This window comes from Lethenteron reissneri, chromosome 5, assembly GCF_015708825.2.
Source record: "Lethenteron reissneri isolate LAM-NWPU_2019-01 chromosome 5, ASM1570882v1, whole genome shotgun sequence".
Lineage (NCBI taxonomy): Eukaryota > Metazoa > Chordata > Hyperoartia > Petromyzontiformes > Petromyzontidae > Lethenteron > Lethenteron reissneri.
In genome coordinates this window covers 8654194-8678763 of record NC_083783.1, presented here as the reverse complement: position 1 = coordinate 8678763, position 24570 = coordinate 8654194, and the positions used below count along the sequence as shown (strand labels likewise).

The window sequence follows — 24570 nt, the reverse complement described above, 5'->3', positions numbered from 1 at the left end:
CAGAGCCTGATGGAGGCGACGCTGATCGGCCGTCTGCCCTTACCGGAGCACGCGGTGCCGGAGGAGCCGGGACCCTGTAGCACGACGCCCGGCGACGACTACGGCGGTGAGGATGGCGACGCCGACGCCGCGCCTGCGCACCTGTCGGCCGTCTCGCTGCTGTCGCGTCTCGTGGGTCACCTGCAGAGGGCGGACGAGCGGAGCGGCCGCGCCGACGGAGACGAGGGGACAGCGGCTGAGATCGGCGACTCTGAGGAGCGGGAGGCCGACTCCCGTCTGCTGGGTGAGTGGACATGCGTGCGCATCATTATGATTATCGTGGTTATTCACGGTCCGTCTACTGCTGGATGAAGGCCTGCTCAAGCCGGTATCGTATCTCATGGTGTTTTGTTGCGATGTAACAGTGCACCTTATTGCACCTGTACCTCATCTTTCTCGAGCACCTCTTTCTGTCATCATATTTGGACAGTTTTTTTCGATCGGCGATTGTTTAGTTTTTGACTTTCAAGTATCCCCTTTCTTAGTCATGCAATATTCCTGCGGACCCTGTACTCATCTTCTGCACTGTTGACGTTTTTGTCTTTATTTTGTTGTTGCTGTTGGGCTCACGCACCACGGATCTCCTTTGTAAAATATCCAAGAAATTGGCTTCATGGCATCATCCGTGTAATGAATAAAACATAAAAAAAACTCAAACTCAAACCTAGCACCTCGAATTATGAAATGCAGTTCAAATATAAAGATGTGTCAGTGACCCACTTGCCAGCCTGCAAATGGGGCTCTCAGACAGGCCCCATCCCTGCATGATCCACCGAACCCAACTTCTAATCTCAAATGCACCAACGTTGCACCTCCGCGTTGGATGTACTCTCCGAAAGTCGCTTATTCCGACCGCCGTGCGGCCGTTGTCGGGGTTCATGACATCAGAGTTATCCGCACCTCCGATTAGCTACGCACGGTGCGAAAGAAGTTCAACGTACGTACATAGAGAGTTGTGAATGATTATTTGGTTCTTTCGGTTATGTCACGTCTAAAGATAAAATAATAAATTAAATTAAATAATAGCATACGACGTTTCGATTGCAACACAAGCAATCATCATCAGGTATAATGAAATAGCGACATAAAATCTAACCAGAAAACTATAGACAGACATATTAGCAGACAGATATCACCAAGATACATAGAGAGAGCAACACAGGTAACAGAGAGGGGTGATCGTCTCTGTGGGGTGTCTATTTAAGGCCACCCCACAGAGAGGATCACCCCTCTCTGTTACCTGTGTTGCTCTCTCTATGTATCTTGGTGATATCTGTCTGCTTACATGTCTGTCTATAGTTTTCTGGTTAGATTTTATGTCGCTATTTCATTATACCTGATGATGATTGCTTGTGTTGCAATCGAAACGTCGCATGCTATTATTGAATTTAATTTATTATTTTATCTTTAGATGTGACTTAACCGAAAGAACCAAATAATAATTCCTGCAGTCACGAAAGTTCTAAAATTGAGAGTTGTAAATGACTTGAGGACTGAGTTTCAGGCTGCACGACCATTGGGGGGAAATGTCTATGTGTGACCGTACTTCGCCGTAGTGGACGGTGTGGGTTGTTGAAGGTGCTCACCTGACGTGTAGATCACTCCAATCGCCCTATGGCGACCCCAGGCGGCAGTGCAGACATGGCCAGTGTCAACATAAATTCATCACGACAGGCCTTTTATTTATCTTGACTGTGAGAGGACGATTTTACAGTGAGACTTTGGCACGAGGGCTATGCATTGTGCCGTTTGGCCAAATGCTTTATCGGGAGTGGTTCTCTTGTGGGAGAAAATCGGGAGTATCCATATAAATAAAGACTTATACGTGCAGATAAGACTCAAAAGTCTGTCCACAGTGGGTTACACACAGGAGTGATTCGGTTTTAAGAAATTAGTCCAAGTTTCACTTTAGGCCTCATCATTCTACAAGCTATATATTGCTTTTATTTCCGTATGAGTTTTGTAGGTTCCTAACATTTGTGGAGGCGGCAAGTTGGATGGCGCCGACATAATACTGAGACTCGAAGGTTGGGGTTGGTGGGCTTACAAAGACGGAGGCTGGCTGAGAGAGCCCTACACTTGCCAGGCAACGAGTGGGTTCCAAATCAGAATTAGTATTTACACTGCAGGAGAAATCCGATGAGCTGTCAAGCTCTTTTCCACTGATGTCCTGTCGGGGCGGGTAAGAACTTTACAACAACAAACGGTACAACAACGCGATAGATTAGTGCAAATTACAATATACAACTCAACCATCCCCGTCCTATCAGGCGAAGCCCAGTGAGGTTTCGATTTAAAGCTTTCGTGACTGCAGGGATTCATCTTCTTGGTTCTTTCGGTAAAGTCACGTAGAAGGGAAATAATAAAATAATAAAAATTAAACATAATAAAATATAATTCTCACGACGTTTCGGCCAAAATGTGTTTGCCCAACGCCGCCGCAGCCTTGCCGTATTGTTGTTGTTGCTGCAGCAGCAGCTAATGCAAGCAGCCGTCAGACGCTGTCTTTCCGACAGACCTGTTCTTCACCTGAAGACGGCTGCTTGCGTTGTGGCCGAAATGTCGTCAGAATTATTTTATTATGTTTTATTTTTATTGTTTTATTATTTCCCTTCTACGTGACTTTACCGAAAGAACCAAGAAGATGAACCCACTGAGGTTCTCACTTTTGCAGCAGCAACCTGGCCACAAATGTCAGTGTGCAATTTGAGTTGTAGGCCCCCGGCATTCACATTGGCGCTCATGCCATCCCGTGCGCAGAAAACTACTCCAAAACAGAATTGATCAATCATGCTGAAGCCAGACTCTTTGAAAAATGAATCTTCATAATTAGTGAGGGCTTCCTGAGTAAAATAAAACCTATTGTTTTTTCATGTGTTTCTCTTCCATATGTGGTGCTTCGGCTCTCGATATTATTATTATTTTTATTCTAAAATAAATTCGACATTTTGCAGCACCGGGTTATATATAAAAAAACTACATATATCACATTTTTTGAAATAAAAACGAACGCAGTCATCGCTTGCAAAGGGTACACGGCTTTTAAAAATGTTACGATTAAATCCACGTATGAATGAATGACATGGAGAGATAAATCTATGTCGCACGATTATTATGACTAATTTATTGTATTATCTTCGTTTTCCTTTCCCGTCTCTGATCTCACCATTGCCCTCTAGGGAATTGTGTATCATCGTCTCACTGAAACGCTCATAAAAAGATTCCCCCGAACATTCATATTTCATTCCAAAACCATGTATCCCCAACTCTTCTACGCGTGCACGTACGGTACGAGCGAGTGCGTGCAGTACGAGAGAGTGAGCACATGTGCGTGTGTGTAAGCGTCTGTGGGGAGCGGTAGTGTAGTGGTTCGCGGGCTGTGCTATTAATTTGGCGATCCAAGTTCGATTCCCGCTCACGGCCAACAACACCAGTGACGATTGTCTGAACTGGTCCTGGGCCTCCCCTAGGTTGACTCAGCCTCAAATGAGTACCTGGTGCGGTGTGTAAATATCACCACTGGGGAGACAAAGGGTGTGGTGTTGGCCACCCACCGCCTCGTGTACGTGCCGGCCTTCATAGGTGCTCGCTTACAGCACTTGCCCTAGCATTCTGTCAAGGCTATACGGGGGATTTTTGTCTTTGTGAGCGCCAGTGGAAATTCCATCTGTCTAATCATAATGATTTTATTACATGAAGAGCCCCGTATCGGGGTTCATTTCCCAGTCCTCAGTGATCCATGTTGTAATTCCCAGGACACATCGGTCCTGGGTGCGTCCAATTGAGTTTCGCTAATGATTGATGGCTCCGCATGCTTTTCGCATTAACGTTTCTGCCGGGGCCCGCACCTGACGTGGGCCCCAGCCTGAGCGATCCAGACCTCTGCCTCGTTCTCATTCCCACATGTGGACAAGGACAAAAAAAAAGTTTGACCCCGTACTGTAAGCGCCACTAATAACTTTCCGGCCAAGCAAAAGCAAAGAAGTGGCAGAAATTGCACGCACGTTTGTTTGTTTGTTGTGCCCATGTTGAGAGAGCCTCGGCTGAAGTCGGAGGAGGTCGGGGCGGGGGGCAGAACAAGCGGTGTTTGGAAGAGGAGAGAAATTGCTTTTGCGCTCGCACCGAACAGCGAACGCCCGCCCTTCGGGTGATCACTGTGAGTGGGTGAGCGGGCGAATTAATGAGTGGGTGAGTAAATTATTGAGTGAGCGAGCAAACGAGTGAATTCGTGGTCGCGCACCCATTGTCATCCTGCAGCTACGACCACGGTGGTTGTAAAATTCCCCAGTTTTTTTTTTTATCGCACCCTTTCCCTCTAAACTCTTGAGATGAAGTCGGATTAAATTTCCCCACAGATTTCTCCGATAAAAGTTTTTTCTCTTTCTGTCGTGCTCTCGCCTTCCTTCGACCGCTTGAAATTAAATCTTGAGCCGCGCTCGAGTGCGCGAGGACTTCAAATGCCGCCTTGCCGATACTCATCTGTGTTCGCCGGCTCTCCGTGATTGGCGCGGAGCCGCGGATTGTCTTTGGCAGGCGACCCGCAAACGTACCGGCGCGCGCCGGGCCAAGTTGAATTCTTGCCGACGCAGACGACCGCAAATTGGCCCTCGTTTATTTTCCGTGCGCGCCATTTAATGAATGCTGCCCCCCCCCCACCACGCTCCCCCTACCCCCCCCACCACGCTTCCCCCCCCCCACCTGCACCAAAAGCCCGCGCCTGCCTCCACCGGCACCTTCGCCGCCCGCGGCTAAACGTGCGTGCGGCACGCGCTCGGGAACATTTACAAGGCTACAAATCTCAGCCTACGGGCGTGCGCGGGGTGGATATCAAAGCAGGTGTCCGCCGCGTGAAATCGGACACTTCATTGTCACTCCAGGAGGGCCTCCTTTGCGCGGAATAAGACGGAACTTGAAAAAGCGACGCGCTCCATTATAACTCGCAACTCGACTCCAGACTCTTTAACTTTTCACGGAATCCCAGCCCAAACTCTGACCCTATATTTTAACATGATTTGATGTGTGACTGTGACCTGCACGTATAGTAGGCCTTAGGCTGTTTCACTTGTTTTTCCGTGAGTAAATGCGCCGGTTGCCATCATTGGGGCCCCCGTTGACCCTAAAGCGAGTCATCATTGTGTGGTCGCAAGCTCCTGCATGGGGTTCTGTTATTGTGCAAATACGTCTTTGCCCAGGGGGCAATCAGGGAAAGAAAACAGTGTCGCAGATCGAATTGAGCAAATTAATTTAATGAGCTCATTGGGATACGTCTGAGCGCGTCGTTTAGAAATCTACCCAGACTAGTTTTACAGAGACATTTTAATTGTTATCAAAACTAGGCACTGCAGTCTCGTTGGGACATGTTTGTGTTTTAATGTCCTGGATTTTTTGACATTTTAAAATAAATAGCTCGTACAGCAAGAGGCTCGCCATGCTTTAGGATGCAGCGATGGGTTTGTACAGCTGCAACTGCTTGGTCATGTATCGTGCGTTTTCACGAAAGCGTTTAAAATCCCCGCGCAATGAACCAGCAGCTTCAAGCAGGCAAGTGGCATGCAGACGGTCACTCCCCTCGCCTTGCTCATGAGGCTCCTCACGAGGCTCCACGAGAGGCGATCCGCTCCGATGAACTCCGGTCACAACTTTCTGCGTTTCCAGAGTTCGCTTGAAAGGAGCACTGAGATATCCCCCCTCCCACGGCCTGTTTTCTAACACGAAATTGTTGGAATAATTGCAAAGATATTGGAGAGAAAAAATATTCTAGATAATTTTTTTCTCATGGTCATAACCCCACGGCGCAGTCATGCAGGTCCCACCACTTTATGCTCCGCACAGATAGATTGAAGAAAACACATTGCTGTACTGACAACCTTATAGCCCAAGCCTACAACACCTGGTATTTCTAGGCATTCCTCCCATCCAAGTACAAAGCAGGCTCAGTGGTGCTTAGTTGTCAAAAGCGGACGAGATCCGGGGCAGTTCACGGTGATGTTGCACATAGGCATCAGCCTGCGTAACGTGTCGGCGTTGGGGTTCAACTCCTCTCCATGGCAGAACTAAACCCCTTGACGTCACGGCCCAGGTTCGTGGTGGACTCGCTGCATCTCCCCGTGCGTGCTCGCCGCGCCTCGCTTAGCGCGGGCGCTGCATGACGCCACGCCGCCGACCGTGTCACCGCCGTGACTCGACCGAAGCCGCTCTGGAAGTGACGGGTTCCGGGCTGGGGCTGGGTGGGGGATGGAGAAGCTCCTGTTGAGAGCCTCGACGGAGGAGGCACGGCAGCCTCAGGGGGCTAATGTATCACGCTGGGGGTGCTGAGCCAGCCCTGCCGAGGTCCTGGGTTCACGCCATGGGCCTGGGTGTCTCTGGGGGCCATAATGCACCGTGTCGGGGAACACAGCCAGCAAGCTTTCCAGAGAACTCGCTTCTGATCCCTGTCAAAGCAACCCCGGTTGCCTGAAGTTGTGGAAAAATACCACGGGGAATGTTGCCCTTTGACCAACAGTGCCTCAAGATCAGAGCCCTTCAGAAAGGGGCTGGCTTTAGCGATTTTACTTTTAAGATTTTTACCATTTGTATCGTAGCAGTGGGTGGCAACTCTTCTACGTGCAGAGCCCTGCTGACAATCCACAATGATTGACAGGCCTCTTGCCCATGCCATGCGGATCATGATGTTATTTGACCATACTTCACCACGCTGGTCAGTGCGGGTTTGGTGAAAGTGGGGAGCAGCACGAGTCACCTGGCGTGCATTGTGATCACCCAGCACTGTGCAGGCTCAACAATGATACGTTCTCCTAGATCTGATTCGATCGGGCGCATCCCAGGTGATTTTTGGTCGTAGGCAGTTTATGCACCACAGAGAAAACATTCATTTCCGATGTCCCATATGTGCAATTTAAAATCACTCCAGCATGCGCGTGTGCGTTTTATTTACATGTATGTACCAACACGCTGGCACACGCTGGCACACGCTGGCACACGCTGGCACATGCTGGCACACGCTGGCACACACACCTGCCCATCTATGCTCCTGTCAGTGGCTTAGCTGAACGAATATTTTGGAAGTTCACACAAAGCGCTTGCCACAAGTGAACCACAATCCCTTTCTGATCTCGTCGGGGAGCATAAACCATCACGCGAACTTCTGAAATGCACGGCGGGGGGAGCGGGGAGGGATAAGTGCGGGGTGGTAAGTGGGGGGGGGGCCCTATTCATTGCCTTAGAACCCAGACCCCTCTGGCCCGTGATCCCCCCATGTCAGTGGCACTGCCTCCCCGCACGACAGCGATACCGCTGACGTCGCTGCTCAAGCCGGGGAAGAACCGAACGCAAGCACGCCGAACAGCGTTGGCGTTCGGCCCTTGAGCTTCGCCGACTCTGTGACCGGGGACCCATAGCTCTTATCGGTGAAGTGTTTTTTTTTGAGCCGGGAAGTTTGGGGGGGAGGGAGGGTCCGTGATGAATTGTGCAGGTTGACCGCGTTGCAGAGGCCACCCTTGTGCCAGTGGATTTGTTTATCTTCGCCAAGGAGCTGGCACCTGCGGCTGCCGGCCCCTGCCTCTCCACTGCAGCCGGTTGCCCGAATGAATCGCGTGATAATTCTAGATTTGAAGTTTTCGCGACTGCAAGGATTCGTGCTCTTTGGTTTGTTCGGTAAAGTCACGTAGGTGAAAAATGTAAATGAATTAAATTCACACTTAAGCGGTTGTACTTTCGCTAAGTTATCCCCACTGAAGATGGACGCTTGTGTTGCGCCTGAAACGTCGTGATTGAATTTATTTACATTTTTTACCTACGTGACTTTTCCGAAAAAACCAAAGAGTATGAATACGTGATAGGTTCGCATTCGGTACACACGAAGTGCTTGTCGCAAAATGGATCACGGCACCTCGCTGATGTAATCACGGGGCATAAACCATCACACGAGCTCCGGTCAGCGTCCTCGCAGCGGCGGCGTTTGGCTGGCCATCGAACAAAGACGGTCACCGCATCGCGTGCTTCCATCTGGAACGCTCTTCTTTCCGATATTAAGAAGGCACTGGAGCGATGCACCTTTAAATCATCTAGATTGAAAACTCATTTCTTAAGAACTGCTCTTTTATGTTTAATTTGTTGTCCTTACCCCCCCCGCACCTCCGATTAGCACGGTTGGCAATGTACGGTGCAAAATAAGTTATACGCACACACATACAGGCTCCTTTTACAATGGCCCTTTCTCGATCGTCACTGCCGCCCCCTTGTCCATCGTATGCCCCTTTATTGATGCCCTCTTTCCACACTGACTCCCATTGTTAAATGGATGCTAGCTCTCCAGACAGTCGCCCTCTTCATCACCCACTCCTTTCCCCATTGCCACCCGTTTTCATCACTGCCGCCCCCTTTCCTGCACCACTGCTCCCTTTTGTTCTGGCCATGTAACCCGTCTGTCTTCGCTCTCACTCCCTTCGTTTTCATCCTATGGGGCTCGCTTATTACCCGGTAATCATGAACATCATGTTTCATTCTGATTTATACTGCATTTTTTCTACTTTATATTGTTATTCCGCATTTTTTGGTCCCTTTTCTTGGTGTGAAACGCAGAGTTCGCACGCGCCGAACCCTACGCCTCCGCACGTCAGAGAATTGAATTTGGCTCAGAAAATTGGCAGAGCCGGGAGGGAGGGAGGAAAAATAATTTGTTAAATATTGCGATCAAATCACAGTGACAAGCGTGCAGTTCTCTCCTGAATTAATAAACATTTCCGCTGTGCAGATCTTCTTTTAAAACACGTGTTCTAAGGGGACGAGCGATTTACCTCCGTTATAATTGTCTCGTGAACAGGAAGACATTCCGCTTTCGAGAAATCCCTTTAGTCTACTTCGGGATATAATAAAAAATAATCGGCCGTATTCCTGTTTAACCAATGATGTGTAGGGTTTATGGCCCAGCGGTGCACTGCGATGCCCCATCTCACTTAATGCCTCTGCAGAGACGGGTCTCCGTTACGACGCTCACATCTTAATGGCCGGTCAGCAAGCGTTGATGGTTTTATCGGTCGGTGCCCGCGGTGGGCTGTGCAGAAATGCCATTCAGAAAGCGTTGTGGGATTCCCCTTAAGGTTATTGCATAGGAACAAAGTTGTATTTTAACGAGAACTTTTGATCTAGAATTGCGGACTATAAATGGCACGTGAATGTACAACGATGGCACGCTGAAAAAACAATAATTTGGGTTTTGCGGAATATGCGCAGGGGTCCGTTTAGAGATTAGCAGTTAGTTTTAGAGTGATGCTCAGAGTTGGTGGTAGGAGTACGAGAACGGGTGAGGAGTCGCCATCGGGGGTTAGAATTAGGTTAAGGGGTGATAGGTACCACTCGAACTGTACGCGGCAGTGGCACGCACACACACACACACACGAGTCGTTAGTGGCGATTGCCTAGCGCAGTGAAGGATAACTCTCGAGTGCCTCTGTACGCCGGTGATGTATGAACGACGGCGCACGGATCTCGCACAAAGGGGGGACATCCCAGGGTTTCTCGGCCGTTATGTTTGCGCTTACAAATAGGGCTGGGGGGGGGGGGGGGTCGCCTTTTAAGGGAACTCTAAATCACCAGCCGCCTTTCTACGGGGTGGGGGGACGACCCAGGGAAGCATGCGGCGCTGATTTATTTCGAAGATGTGCAAAACGACACCGGGAAGTCGCCCGCCCGCCCGCCCACCGGAGTAGCGGCTTAGGCGAAGACGCTGGGACCGGAGCCGCGGGAGGGTTATCTGTTTAGCAGGAGCGATTCCAGAGCGTGAGCGCTAAGCGCTTTTAAAAATGTTTCCGCGCGAAGTTTCACCATTGGCGGCGGGCAGACCGTGCCTCTGCTGCAGCGCAAGTTCCCCCTTGCTTTGCCCGGCAGAGGCGCACGGCGGCACATGGCGGCGCATGGCGGCGCACGGCGGCGCACGGCAGCGCACGCCCATGCTGCGTTGTTGGATCCACTGCTGGATGAGGGCCCCTCCCCACGCCATGCGAGTCGTGGGAGAGGCTTATTGAATCGTACTCTACTGCGAGGGTCAGTGTGGCTTGGTGAAGCAGATGTCGGAGCATAGAAGTACAGTCCAACTATATATGAATCTGCACTGCCCTCTGCTGCTGGCCACGTAGCCACGCAGCAGCCAATAACGCCCGCTATGCACGGTTGGTGCCCCGTTGAAGCACTATCCAGGCTCAATTTTGCTGCTTTGTTTCCGAGGTCTGAGGAGATGGGCACATTCCAGGTAATTAGGTCAAAAGGCAATACAATTGTCGCTGTAAACCACGTTCAAGAACACCTCAGATTGTAGCTAATGTTTTACAAATCTTGTTTGTATGAGTAATAAAGGTCACACGGTGGTTTTTGCCTGGTTAAAGGATGTTGATTATTTTAAGTATCAAAACAGTGTCGAGTGGATGGCAATCGTGGATGTAAACCAATGTGAACCAAGCCACGACAATAATGATCACGCTCGATCATTCGAGGTGGGTTTCAAAGCAGTGTGTTGTTAATAACGTCTTCCCCAAGCGATATCTGAATCAGCTGTGGGCCACCTCTACGTAGCTGGCGCTGTGTATAATCATCAGAGACGAATGCTTCGTGGTCCATGACGTCACCGCAGGTGCTCACCGACAGCACTTGCCCCTGCCAGGCCGTTAAAGGTTGCACGGGCAACACTTCTGTTTAAACTCTCAACTATTTTTAAATCCTTTATATTAAGTTCGCTTGCTTGCTTGCGTGCTTGCTTGCTTGCTTAGGACCGTGCAAATCTTTCGGTCGTTTTTTAACCCACTTCCTGTGATCCAATCGAGCTGACATTTTCCACACAGACTCGTTGTGCCAGACAATTAATGTTCCCAAAATGTACACTTTTTAGGCAAAAAAAAAATATTTTACATATATTCAAAAGAACTCATTCTTGGCTTTGGCTGAACGTCACAGTATAAGAGACCAGAGCGTAACCCCTCCACAGGCCGTGGCGGAGTAGCGCAGTTGGTAGCGCCCTCGCTTCCCATGCCAAAGGTCGCGGGATCGATCCCCGCGTCCTCCACAGGCGAATATATTTTTAAATCCTTTATATTAAGTTCGCTGCCACGCATATAAAGGATTTATAGTGAAAAACTTTGTTTTTACGGGTTATACTTATTTTATTTGACCAGGTAAGGCCCACTGAGCTACAAGGATTACTGTTGCTATTCTTTGGCCTTCCCATCCGTGATAATTGCTCCCAGATATTTTAAGTTCATCCGACATTGAGTATGGTGTGTGCAAATTAAGAGTTAGGGGCTGTTTGTTAGTTAGGCCTCATGTAGCATTCCAAAATAAACTAAAACTAAACTAAGTCAACTAAACATAACTTTTTATTTTACCAGATAAGGCCCACTGAGCTATGTAGCACTTTTTCAGAAGCGATCTGGCCACAAATGATAGCTCAACGAAGTGGCTTATCACGTGGATATTTATAAGAGCCAAATACTCTAAACGCGTGCTTCTAAATGTGGGGGGAGAAAAACCGGAGGAACCTGAGAAAAATCCGCGCGACAATATACAACAGACGTCACGGTCGGGACCAAACCCATGACCTCCTGCATAGAAGGCGAGGGAGTTAACATCTCGCCACCGTGGTCCCCCACCGTTTGCGCGCAGACCCCGCGTGCTGCCTGGAGCTTGCGTGCGAGTGCATGCTGGCGGACACGTGGTGCCGGCTGAGTCGCTCCGGCCCAGCCGGGCCTTCCCTTCCGCCCTGCGTCGGTGCCCTCTGCTGGGGGCTCGTGGGCGCGGCGCCCACTCCGTCCACGCCGTCCACGCCTGCCGCTGACCCACCGCTCGCGCTCAGCCAGTTGCTCGGGGAGCTCTTTAACAGGTGACGGGCACGACGGGACAGCGGGAGGGATGACAGGTGACCCTGTAGGTGGATAATGCAGTTCACAATTCGTTAACGCACCGATCAGTCGTTAGAGGCGCAAGTAAAGCACGCTTTGTGCCCGCTGCGCCAGGGCGTGCGTGTCCAGAAGTTTCACCTGGGGCCAGAGCCTGTTTCAGCGAAATGTGAACACTGACCATAGGTCTCCGTGGCGTACTCGTGTAAGTTCGCTTTGTGCGGTTCCGCGTATATGCGGCTAACAATACTTCTGCACAAAATTCGCTCTTTGTCATTTGAATTCACTCGACATGCGGCGAGGTAGCTGACTCGGTTTTGTGGAACGCATCGACTACTCCCGCGTAACGCAAGGTAAACCTGTGCACAGCGCCATGTCACAGAATAAAAATCTGAATTTACAGAGATATTTTGCCTTTTTTATTTCATTCTTGACCATTTGCAGAGTTAACGCTGACACTACCCTCTGCTGCCCACGCACATAGCCCTGCAAGCAGCCTTTAACAATTTGCTGTGCATGGAGGTTGCCCATGCAAGCTCAGGCTAAAATCCTGCTTGGCTTCCAGGATCTGATAAGATGGGGCGCATTCTCGGTGATTTGGTCATTCGATTTTACCTTTTAATAAGTAATGTGACCTCTGTTTCTCTCTCTGTCTCTATCTCGCGTGCGGCCGCACAGATCCGTGCAGCACGGGGGCCTGTGGGCCCTCGCCCTGTCCCACGCGCTGCCTGAAGCCTCCAGGCGAGGCCTCGACACGGACGTGAAGGCCCTCTACGGATCCGTCGAGTGGTACGACGCGATGCACCCGCGCCGGGCTCTACCCACCGCCCTTTACCGACTCCTCTGTACCGTCTCCCCTGTGCTGTGTGTCGTGTGTACTGCTTGTACCGTCTCCCTTGTGCTGTGTGTCGTGTGTACTGTCTTGCTTGTACTATGAACTCGGTGATACTATCACCGTTTCAGTTGTACTTTCTGTCTTCTTTGTACTACCTCACCAGCACTGTGTCTTGCATGTGCTGTTTTTACTGTCTTGTTTGTACCGCTTTTATTGTGTTGTACTGTGTCTCAGTGCTCCTCTCTCTCCTTACTATTGCATTCGTACTGCCTGTCTCCTTTATACTTCCTCATTTGCAGTGCGCATCCTATGTACTCTTTGTACTGTCTTGTGCCATTTCTCCTATTTGTATTCGTCTGTCGCCTCTCTGTCGTCACCTCTCTGTGTCTCATTCGAACGGTGTCACGTTTGGACCGCCGGTGCCGTCTTCCTTGTTGGCGCTGTGCGACTCGGCCTCGAATGAGTACCCGATGCGGTGTGTAAACATCGCCACTGGGGAGACAAAGGCGACTGGGGACGGTGCTGGTCACCCACCCCCTCGTTTGCCGTGCCGGCAGTCATAGCTGCTACTCGCTAACGGCACTTGCCCCAACAGTCTGTTAGGGCTATAGGGAGGATCCTTGTGTATTTGTCCTGTACGGTGACTGCCGTCGCGCTGCGCTTGCTGCTGCTGCTGCTGCTGCTGCTGCTCCATCACCGCCGCAGGTTCTCGGAGCCCACGGAGGCCAAGCTGCACACGGCGTGGGCACTCGCTCCGTTCCTGTCGCGCTCAGACGCGCACGCGCTCGTGGACGTCGCCACCGCCCTGCTCATGTCCTGCCCGCCGGACGCTCGCACCCGTGCTCAAGGCATGTCCGCGGATCGGCGTGCGGACGGACGGGTGGACAGGCGGACAGACGGACAGACAGACGTACAGGTGGACGGACAGATGGACGGACGGATGGATGGACGGACAGACAGACAGACGGCAAGACGGACACATGAATGGGCAGGCAGACAGTCAGGTAGGAAGGCATAAGACAGGTAGAGACAGGACAGACAGCTAGAGACAAGACGGACAGGTAGAGACCTGACAGACAGAAATTCGTAAAGACAGGCAGGCAGACAGACGAATAGGCAGGCAGTCAGACAAGTAAACAGATGCAGGGGATGCATACAGGCAACAGGCAGAACAAAATGTTAGGGACAAATTGGGAAACAGACAGGTGGGCAGTTTCTTCTTCTCCTAGATCAATGGACTCACCACGAGTGGGGTCAGTCATTCTGACACTTTGCCACCAGGGTTTTTGGGGGTCTTTCGGCGATGCACAACGCCAAGGTCGCGTGGTGCCTGTGCCGGGTTGGGCTTTTCCCCCAGGTTAACATAGCCTTGCACAAAATGTCATCGGTGTGCGTTTAACGACGCCAGCAGTGGGAGTGCTTCAAGTGGCCGAGCCTGCGTGATGCCAGCCCCACCGCCACGTGCCGTGCCAGCCTTAGTAGGCCATCACTGATGGCAACGTATCCCTACGGCCCTCTGAGACTTGGTTTTGGGGGGCGGGCTGTTTGCGTCCCATGCGTTTGTGTTGCAGGGGCCCGTGGCTGCCTTTCCCTGCTGTCAGTGTGCCTCCTGTCACAGCCTGAGCTCCCCACGGACGGCCTGCACAGGGCGCTGGACACGCTTTCTGCCTGGAGGGATGAGGAGAGCGACGACGTCTTCCTGTTCGCACGGTCAGAGCCAACCATCACGCAGACAGACACACCGTAGTCTCATACCCATCAGTGTTACGCAGATGCATACGCAGACACACACAGCAATCGCACATGACGACAAACACAAAGTTCCCCTGGGACAAGTGCTGAAGGCTGTGGTACAGCACACAGTGGGGCGGGTGGCAAACGGTCTTTGCCTTTGTGTCTGCCCGCGCGGCAGGGATGTGTCGGGCGAGGACGGGGCGGCGGTGGCGTGCAACGTGGAGATGATGCGGTTTCTGCGCGGGCTCCTGTTTGCGCACTCGCCGCTCTCGCACCGCCACTGGGACTTCCTGCTGTGCTCCATGCTCTCGTGGCTGCAGGTTCGTGCGGAGCGCGCGATGGCCAGTGGGCGGGGGGGGGTCGCGTTTCGCGATGTCGCGGGTGGCACCGACGAGACGTGGCGCGTTTTTGCCGCTCGTCCCCGAGGTCCGCGCTTCGATCCCCCGCGGCTCAAGTCCCCGGGGCCGCCCCGGTTGAGCCTTTCCCTTACATCGGCAAGCTGCAGGGTGGGGGTCCCATTGGCCTCTGAATCTCTGAACGCGCGAGCGGCTCAGCGTTTGTTTTGTTTAGAGAGGCGTAGCGCCGTCGTTTTTAAAGACGTTGTACTCGCCGCAAAGAACTGTAGGGACACGACCGCACTCTAGGATAACTGGCGCCAAACTGTGCCTCACTCCCTCCCGCATTGCCTTGTCAGAGCCTCGGTTCTGGTTAAGTAATTTAATTTATATTTTTCTTACGGTTTCGTTTTGATGATGTACACCATGTGTACGTCATTGAAACGGAAAAGGGCTAATAGTGTGGGTGTGTTGATCGGGACAGGTAGTAACCGCAGTGTCACCGCGACCCCTGTGCTGTGTTGCCTCTCCCCCCCACCCCCCCACTGCGCAGAGCACAGGCGAGAGCCTGGGGGACGCGCGACGAGCGTCGCTGCACGTGCTCGCTTTTGCGGCCGAGAGCTGCCGCCTGCTGGCATCGGTGGCCGACCTCCTGCAGGCGCCTCCGCCCGGCGCTGTCGCAGCCTCAGCGCCACCGCCGGAGAGCGTGGATCCGGAGGAGGCTTCCGCTACGGTGCCTCCTCACCTCTTCACCGAGTGGGCAGAGTTCTTCGCGGACGGAGCCTACAGCTTGCTGCTGCCCGCGTTTGTGTCCCTGTGCGGTACGCATCATTCCCCGCCCCACCCCTCCCCACCTTGCAAGCCTGGAATTATATTGAGAGAGAGAGAAATAGGAATATGTTCATTTGAGAATGTACTGCAGCTTAATGACGTAGTTATGAGTGGGCCTGGGTAGTACACGCCGCATGGGGAGACGATGGCCGATGGCCAAGAATGATAACGGAGTGGCAGCCGAGGAGTGGAACGCGTCCGACAAGATGTCCACTGCAGAGATATGGACCGATGAACAAATCGGCTTGTGTGTGTAGACGCCAGGTGGATTGATACGTTTCAGGATGACCGCTTGCGGAGGGCTTCATCTAGCTGTGGATTGACCATTCCAGATGATGATGACCTGAAGTGAAGCAGAAAATGTATCGCTTCCATTACCAGTGATGCTCAAACACAAATCTAAAACACTTGCGGACGATAGAATGCAGATGGCTGGACGATTGCATTGGATACACAACGGGGGGTGGGGTTGTCCATCTTCGTGCGTGTGCAGCTGGCGCGGTGGGCACGGCTGGCACCGGCCCCGGCAGGCCTTGCCTGGCTCTGCTGCAGGCCACGGCGCAGGCCCTGGGCCCCATCCCTGTGGAGCAGTTGCACGGACACCGACTGCCACCACGCCTAGTGGCCGGGCAGCGGAGCCACCTGCCGGACGCGCTGCAGACGGCCCTCAACACGCTGGCGCCCCTGCTGGGCGCGCCCGCGAGGCCCGTCCAGCTCGCCGCCTTCCACATGCTCGACAAGTGAGGAGGCTCGCCGCCACGAGCTGCGCAAGCAAGCCGGGTGCCCCCCCCCTTCAAAGTGGGCGCCACGGTGGCTAGGAGATGTTAACTCCCTCTAGCAGCGTGCTTCAGCCGCACCGAACCTCACAATAATAATGTCCAGGTGCCTGCCTTGGCTCCTCCCACCCTCAACCAGTATATATACAAGGACTGTTTTCTTGGAATTTCTCTTACTTGATACAGCTATCGTGCTGTGACGGTTCCACCTGAAGACGGAAGCTTGTGTTGCCTCCGAAACGTCGTGATTTTTATTTTATTTTTATTTAACTTTTATTAATTTTTATTTTTTACCTACGTGACTTTACCGAAAAAACCTAACAATATGAATCCTTGCAGTCACGAAAGCTTCAAATCTAGAGTTAACTCCCTCGCCTGGTATGCAGGAGGTTATGGGTTCGATCCCGACCCTGACACCTGCTGTATATTTGGAGTTTGCATGTTCTCTCTCTCCCCACGGTCGCATGGATTTTTCTCCGTTTTTTCCCGCCACATTTAGAAACATGCATTTAGATTATTTATATTATTTGGCTGCTATAAATGTCCACTTAAGCCACTTCATTGCGCTTTCATTTGTGGCCAGGTCGCTTCTGAAAAGGAGCTATATAGCTCAGTGGGCCTTACCTGGTAAATAACAAAATCAGTTTAAAAAGTGGTTGCCAGCTTGATTAGACATCTAAGCAGCGCTCACCCTGAGCCAATGGGAGGGAATTTCCTACGACTGAGTGAGTCTGTCCATAGGATATTCACTGTGGACTCAATCGTTCGACCCCCAATGGAACGATGGGCTGAGTTCAGAATCAGAATCTTTATTCATACTGGAGGAATCCGATGAGCTGTGAAGCTCTTTTTCACAGATGTCCAGTAGGGCCGGTCAGAAAGTTACAACAACAAACACGATGAGAGTGCAAAGTATATAAAAGCTAAGCAAATCACAAACGAAACTAATAATAAAACTGAACTATTTTTTATCATGTAACCGGGATTTAAGCAACCTCGTGACTTTGCGCCGCTCACTCTCCTGCCGAGCCACTTGGTGTGCATGAGTTGTCACTTGTAGGACATGTTACAAGAACAACTGTGATAATACACGGACCGTTTTCTTGCGCGGGATGATGCACTGCCACGGAGAGTTGTAAATGGATTGTTTTGCCTCTTGACATCGCACAATTGGAGTACAATCGGAGGAAAAGACGAAGATGTGCAATGTTGTCTGTGTGCCGGAGTAATTGCCACGGCTTCATTGGAACATGCCCCTTTGCGTTTAAGCACTCGTACGTTAGGGTGTGTGCATTTGAGTGTGAGCTCGCGTGCCTAATGTTTGCATGCATCCATTTGTACGTGAATCTGCATGTGTGCACGCTTGAATTTGTTTATACAGTCAAATCCGTAAGTCAAAACTGTGGCTGGCTTAATGGCCCGGCTTGCCAGGTTGGTTATAGTATCCACCGCTGGATTCAGGCCTCTCCATCATGTCAACACCCTTGCTCAGTGCGCATTATTGGCGAAAAGGAGAGGCTCAGGAACGATTCGGATATCACTCGCCACAGAAACTCGGGTCATCGTGTTCATAGCGACGCGCTCTCACCGCCGTACCTCGGCTCCAGCCTGTTGCAACTCGCCGCAGACAATTATCACGCTACGGATTTGGGTCATTATACCAGTACACGGTGGCCTGCTTTTGCAAATGATGACGGCACAATGTTGTTTATGCACGTCAGGGGGTGAATGACCTGCTGCCCGTGGCTCGTATTTGTCTCGCCACTCGCATGGCTCACAACCATGAGAGGCCTACCACTGAAAAATGGCCTACGAACAATATGTATCCCTCACTGCAAGCGTCTTAGCTGCACTAAGCGGATACTCGGGGCAGAATGTTTTTGCGTGCTCTGCTTTTAATTTGGTGTGCTCACTGACTTCTGCTACTGCAAGGGTGTCTCGCAGTGGCAGAAGTGACAGAGGTGTGTGTGTGTGTGTGGGTAATGCTTGGCCCGCAACCGGAGTTTTAACGTCCTACTTGGCCCTCCGGAAAGAGTAGGTACTCCACAGGTGCTGTGCATTACAGCAAACAACGATGAGAAGCAATGTATACGTAATCAGCTTCATCTAGCGGAATGAATGAAAGCCCTGAATAGTATGTGGGACCAGCAGTAGCAAGCGTGCCGACTGCTAATACTGCCCCAGTGTGTGGCGTGTGTGGTACCGAGTTGTGTTGCCGTCTGCCGCCTTGTGTTCCTCAGGCTCATGCCCGAGCTGCCGGCGTTTGACACCGGGAAAGCAAAGCCGGAAGACGAGGGGGAGACGGAGTCGTGCCTGTGAGTGGCCCGCACGATCGTCCTGTCCGACCTCGCACGCCCTCCGTAGTGGTTTCTTTCTTCCCCAACATTGTCGCCGTGTGTCGAGACTTATCAGTGAAGCCACTTCACTCGTAGCGTGAGTTGTGAGTGATGAGGGCTTTCCTGTGGCTGGCACGATCGAGTGGCCAGAATTGTGTCTTGTGAATTTTAGCAAATGATATAAAAAAAAAAACCCTGAAAGGATTTTTATTCGGGTGACAACACTTACCTTGTATACAAGACAACTCGTATCCGGCACGTCTGTTGTGCAGGTGACTCGTTCTACAGGTGCTCTATCGTACAATAGAGATGTAGCCAGTTGAATTAAACACGTACCGTATAGGTGAAAAAAATGTAATGATTGCATCGGTAGTGGTGTGCAAGAATACACAAAGAATCAACGTAAATTACTAATTATCATAAGTATTCTACCAATCAAATGTTGCCATCAAAATAAAGTCACCCACCACTTCCGTACTCTTAACACTGACACAAACATTGCTGTGGCGTTCCTCCGGTCCCAGCAGTACGTGACTGCCACCTCACCTTTGACCCACAACGAAATAAAGTTCGACGAGCGGGGGGGCCCAAACTGACGTCTCGCCCGGCGCTAGGTCTCCCCCGGCCGCCCTGATGTCCGTGCTGGCATCGCTGGAGGAGGAGCTGCTGGAGCTGCTGGCGCCGGTGCCGGTGGGCGAGCCGGTGCGCGTGGAGCCGCTGACGCCCGCGTACCACACCACGCTGGGCTACCTGCTCGCCTGGAAGCTGCTGCTCAGCTTCTTCCAGGCCGCCTCGTCAGAGGTGCGACCCCCCCCCACCCAACTACCCCCGCTCCCCCGCCCCCCCTCCCCCGCCCCTCCTCCCCCACCCCTCGCAGCAGCAGAGCGAGGCCATGGACTCGGACTCGCCTTTTCATTCATTCAGTCACTGGGTGATGGGTATAGAATAAACCTGTTACTTTGTTAATGAGTAAAACAAAAAATCGAATTAGAGTTCCGGTCGAGTGTGCTAATGTCGTGTGCTCGAGTGAGCTCCTTGTGTGGGAGCGACGTCGGAGTGACGTCACGAGAGTGCTGTAATGATTTGCTTGACTGTGACTTTAAAGATAAATGATGTTTCGTTAGTGTTTACGTTTGTGATGGACAGCACATAGGTGAGCTATGATGTGATTTAGGGTTGTGTCTTCCTCGACCAAGAGCATCGTAATTTTCGTGACCATCATCGTCGTCGACATTACCAGCACTGTCCTCATCGTCATCATGTGCTTATACGGCCATTTTTGTCGGTCCACTACTGGGTGAAGGCCTCTTGACACCTTCCGATCATGGGGTTTTTTGACCATACTTCACCACCCTGGTCAGTGCAGGTTGGTGAAGGTGGAGAGGATGCATTTTGGAGCATAGAACTACAGTACAACAATGGATTTCCCTCCACAACCCTCTGCAGTCCACCGCTTAGCCCCACGGCCCGATTACAATCTGTGCATGGTGGTCACCCATGCACGCACTGTCTAGGCTCAACCTTGCTCATTGCCCTCACTCTAATAGAATTGGTCCTAGGCGCCGAATACTTACTTGGTTTTAAAGTCCACACGTCTCGTCCCGTCTGTCCGTCTGTTCGCCCCGCGTCTGCGCATCCCCCGCACAGCTGCGCGTGCAGTACTCGGGCTTCATCCGTGAGCAGGGCTCGCTGAGCCGCCTGCTCGAGGGACTGTTCAGGCTCATGCCGGAGAGTCCGGCTCTCCCCTCGGCCGCCCCATCTCTCTCCGGCGCCGGAAGCTGTGGAGGAGCCACGGACAAAGCCACGCGGAGCATGTTCACGGAGCCTCCGCCACTGGCACTCACAGGTGGGCAAGACTGCGTGCACCCTGCCCATAGACTCAACACTGCACCATAGACTCAACACTGCACCATAGACCCACCACTGCACCATAGACTCAACACTGCCCATCGACTCAACGCTGCACCATAGACTGAACACTGCCCATAGACTCAACACTGCACCATAGACTCAACACTGCCCATAGACTCAACACTGCACCATAGACCCACCACTGCACCATAGACTCAACACTGCCCATCGACTCAACGCTGCACCATAGACTCAACGCTGCCCATAGACTCAACACTGCCCATAGACTCAACACTGCCCATAGACTCAACACTGCCCATAGACTTAACACTGTCCATAGACTCAACGCTGCCCATAGACTCAACGCTGCCCATAGACTCAACGCTGCCCATAGACTCAACACTGCACCATAGACTCAACACTGCACCATAGACTCAACGCTGCCCATAGACTCAACACTGCCCATAGACTCAACGCTGCCCATAGACTCAACGCTGCCCATAGACTCAACGCTGCCCATAGACTCAACGCTGCCCATAGACTCAACGCTGCACCATAGACTCAACACTGCCCCTGCACATTAAGCATTCCATTCTTCTCTCAAAGCTCCACCTCTTCTCTCTTGCCCATTCTCTTCCTCTTTCCTCCCCACTCCGCTCCACTCCTTCCCATCCCTCCCCTACCCTTCCGCGATCCCTAAGTTCTCCTCTCTGTCGCGGTCACCCATTCCTCAATCCGAGTTACGCCCTCCGCCAATAACATCATTTCATGCTGTCATCGTTTTGTAAACTACGTCAAGCGCCTTGAGTGAAGACGGTCTATAAATATAAATTAGATTAGATGTGTGTGTGTGATTGTCATACTTCAGGCTTACAACAGCAACTTGGTTTGGATTTACTTTGAAAATCCGTGGTAGGGTCAGGTTTACGTTACATTTAAATTGTGATTAAAGGTTACATTCAGGTAAAAGCACTCGGTTTTAGGCATCGGCCAGGCGGCGAGATGTTAACTACCTCGCCTGGTATACAGGAGTGCGTGGGTTCGATTCCGATCCTGGCGCCTGCTGTATATTGTGTTCTCCCTGTGGTTGTGTAGATATTCCTCCGAGTCCTCTGGTTTTTCCCCTCCACATTTAGAACCAACGTCATGCGTTTCGGAGTATTTGGCTGCTATAAATCTCCACGTGACGATAAGCCGCTTCGTTGAGCTATCATTTGCGGGCAGGTCGCTTCTGAAAAAGAGCTCTGTAGCTCAGCGGGCCTTACCTGGTCAAATAAAAGAAATTAGTTTATAGTTTAGTTATCGTAGTTGACGTGCGACTTGCGCGACGGCCGTGCGGCCTCTCCTGGCCCTGCCGCACACCCGCGCGTCCCGTCCCCCGCGTCCCCCTCCCGCAGACGATGGCGCCGCGGCGCTGCCCGTGGAGGTGCCGCACCTGGCTTGCTGCGTGTACGCCGAAGCGCTGCGCTGCCTGCCGGCCATGGTGCGCCTCTGGTGGAACAACCAGGACAAGCGCGTGTCGGGCGTGGTGGAGCGCTTCACGAGCCGCCACGCCAGCCCCGTGCTGTCGGCGCAGGAGATAGCCGCCGTGCAGGCCACCGGCCAGCGCATCCACGACATGACGGTGCGTGCGGCACGCTGCTTCTTTCTTTACGCTTTGTTTTCCATCCCCCCGTTTGTATTTCAATTGTGCGATCGGAGTCACGTCCTCGCCGCAGCTTTTGGCTAACAGCTAAGTTGCCTAACGAATACATTGCCACAAGTGAACCACAATACCTGGCGGATCTCGTCAAGGAGCATAAATCATGACGCAAACTCCGGTCAACCTCGTCGCGGCTTTTGGCTCGTCGTCGAACAATGACGGTCACTACATCGCGCGCTTTAATATTAGGAAGCCACTGGATTTATGCACTTTAAATCTCGATTGAAAACTCATTTCTTTAGAACTGCTTTGAGTGTTCAACGTACATTGAATTGAAGTGTTTCCGTACGAATTTCTCGCAGAGCAGTGCAGTTACTGCCATGTTAGGTAACAGCTGGGTCCGCCACCCCACGCCACTTGATAGAATGCAACGTCGAGTAGTCAGATTGATTGATGGTCGAGCACTCACCGATTCACTGCAGTCACTAATTCACTCACTGGAGGGGTCGCCTGCCTCCGTATCACTCTTCTCTTGCCACCGCAATATTTACTGTTCTGCTTGAACTTCGCTCGTGAATTCCTGCACCCACGTTGTTGCCCACTCGCCACACGGCAGGTCGAAACACTAACTCCGTCTCCTTTCCTCGCACTGCTCCGCTTCAGAATTCCCACCCATCGACTCTTTTTCCAAAGCTCCCATAACCTTGGCTCAATTCAAGAAACACATCGATTCTTTATAGATATATTATTACGACCTTAAGAGTGCTGTTTGTTATTCGTTTCTCATCATTGTCACGATCCATGGACAGATAGCCCCGTAGGTGACCACTCACGTTTCCTCGTTTGTTTCCACTTTCCCTGCCTTGTGCCAATATGCTCAAGTCGTGCCACATCTTTCCGGCACCAATCTGTTGTGATGTCGTCAAGACATCATCTCTTCGGTCTTCCTCTATTTCCGCTTCCTTCCATCATTCTCAAAACAACACACTTTAAAATCTTCCTGTTGCTGTCCATCCTACACGTGTCCAAATAGTGCCGGTTTCCTTCTCACCGCTGTCTGCATCGTGATCCAAATAGGCGACCTTTTTTTCACTTCTACCTTGGTTAGTTTCCTTCTGTCCCGCTTGGAATTTTTGCCATCTTTTTAGGCCTGCGCTCGGCAACCGCGATCGAATTAAATTGAACGGAAGTAATAATCACGGCCGCCGCCGCTGCTTCCGCAGGTTCGCGCGCGGCCCGCGGCCCGTGAGGTGGTGGCCACGTACAACGTGGAGGAGGTGTACATGGAGCTGGTGGTGACGCTGCCACCGAACCACCCGCTGGGGCCGGTGGCCGTGGAGTGCGGGAAACGCGTCGGCGTCGCCAGCCAACAGTGGTGGAACTGGATGCTACAGCTGAGCACTTTCCTCACTCACCAGGTATGGGGCGACTCCGCAGCTCTGCCAACTCACCGCTGTTGCACCTTGGCCGTCGTTGCGATAGCAGCGTGTTAACCGCCACCACCAAGTATACAGTTGGGTCGCTCTCTCTCTCTCTCTCTCTCTGGGCAGTGCAACCCTTTGTGTGAGAGTAGAGCCCACGCAAGCGGATATCACAAAACTACTTCTGAGGTTGCTTCCAGTGAAATTTGGTCCACAGTATGGGACAGCACTTTCCCACTTGCTATGCCACTGAGAGTCATGATTCTATGTATGAGTGTGACACCAATATTTGTTTTATTCCTCACTGCTGAAATGTAAATGCGGAACCAAATTTGCATGCAATGGTTGCGTGCAGTCAATGTTGACCGGGCTTGAGATCATTCTGGAGAATTTGGTTAATTCACAGGCGACTGGGTCCTCAGCGGTGCCAGCTCACCACTGACCTCTGAGCCACCTGGCCTCCGTGCACCTGAGCCGCTGTAGCTTACACACGTAAGCTTGGCCCCATCCACGTCACCATCCTCCACCCCCCCTCCCCCTCCTCAGAACGGAAGCATCATGGACGGGCTGGCGCTGTGGAAGGCCAACGTGGACAAGCGCTTCGAGGGCGTGGAGGAGTGCACCATCTGCTACTCCGTCATCCACGGCTCCAACTACTCCCTGCCGCGCAAGGCCTGCCGCACGTGCCGCAAGAAATTCCACGCGGCGTGCCTGGTGCGAGCGGGGCTGGAGTGGTGGGGGTTGGGGGGGGTGGGGGTAGGGGGGGTATGGGGAGCAGTAGCTGTGTAGCGGTTCGGGCGCTGCGCTATGAAGCCGGTGAGCAGAGTTCACATCCCGCTCACGGCCAACACCAGTGATGATTATTTGAACCGGTCCTGGGGGGCTCCC

At 52.1% G+C, this 24570-nt stretch overlaps 1 protein-coding gene across 1 annotated transcript in view; it reads left to right on the top strand.

Annotated features, from left to right (window-relative positions):
• Positions 1–24570, top strand: part of LTN1 (listerin E3 ubiquitin protein ligase 1) — a 177213-nt gene that overhangs the window by 146268 nt on the left and 6375 nt on the right. Inside the window, 14 exon segments of the mRNA XM_061567905.1 lie at positions 1–283; positions 11689–11905; positions 12600–12710; positions 13462–13604; positions 14328–14466; positions 14669–14810; positions 15379–15646; positions 16150–16396; positions 18673–18747; positions 19383–19569; positions 20416–20614; positions 22017–22243; positions 23485–23679; positions 24229–24396. Coding sequence (XP_061423889.1) covers positions 1–283; positions 11689–11905; positions 12600–12710; positions 13462–13604; positions 14328–14466; positions 14669–14810; positions 15379–15646; positions 16150–16396; positions 18673–18747; positions 19383–19569; positions 20416–20614; positions 22017–22243; positions 23485–23679; positions 24229–24396 — 2601 coding nt within the window.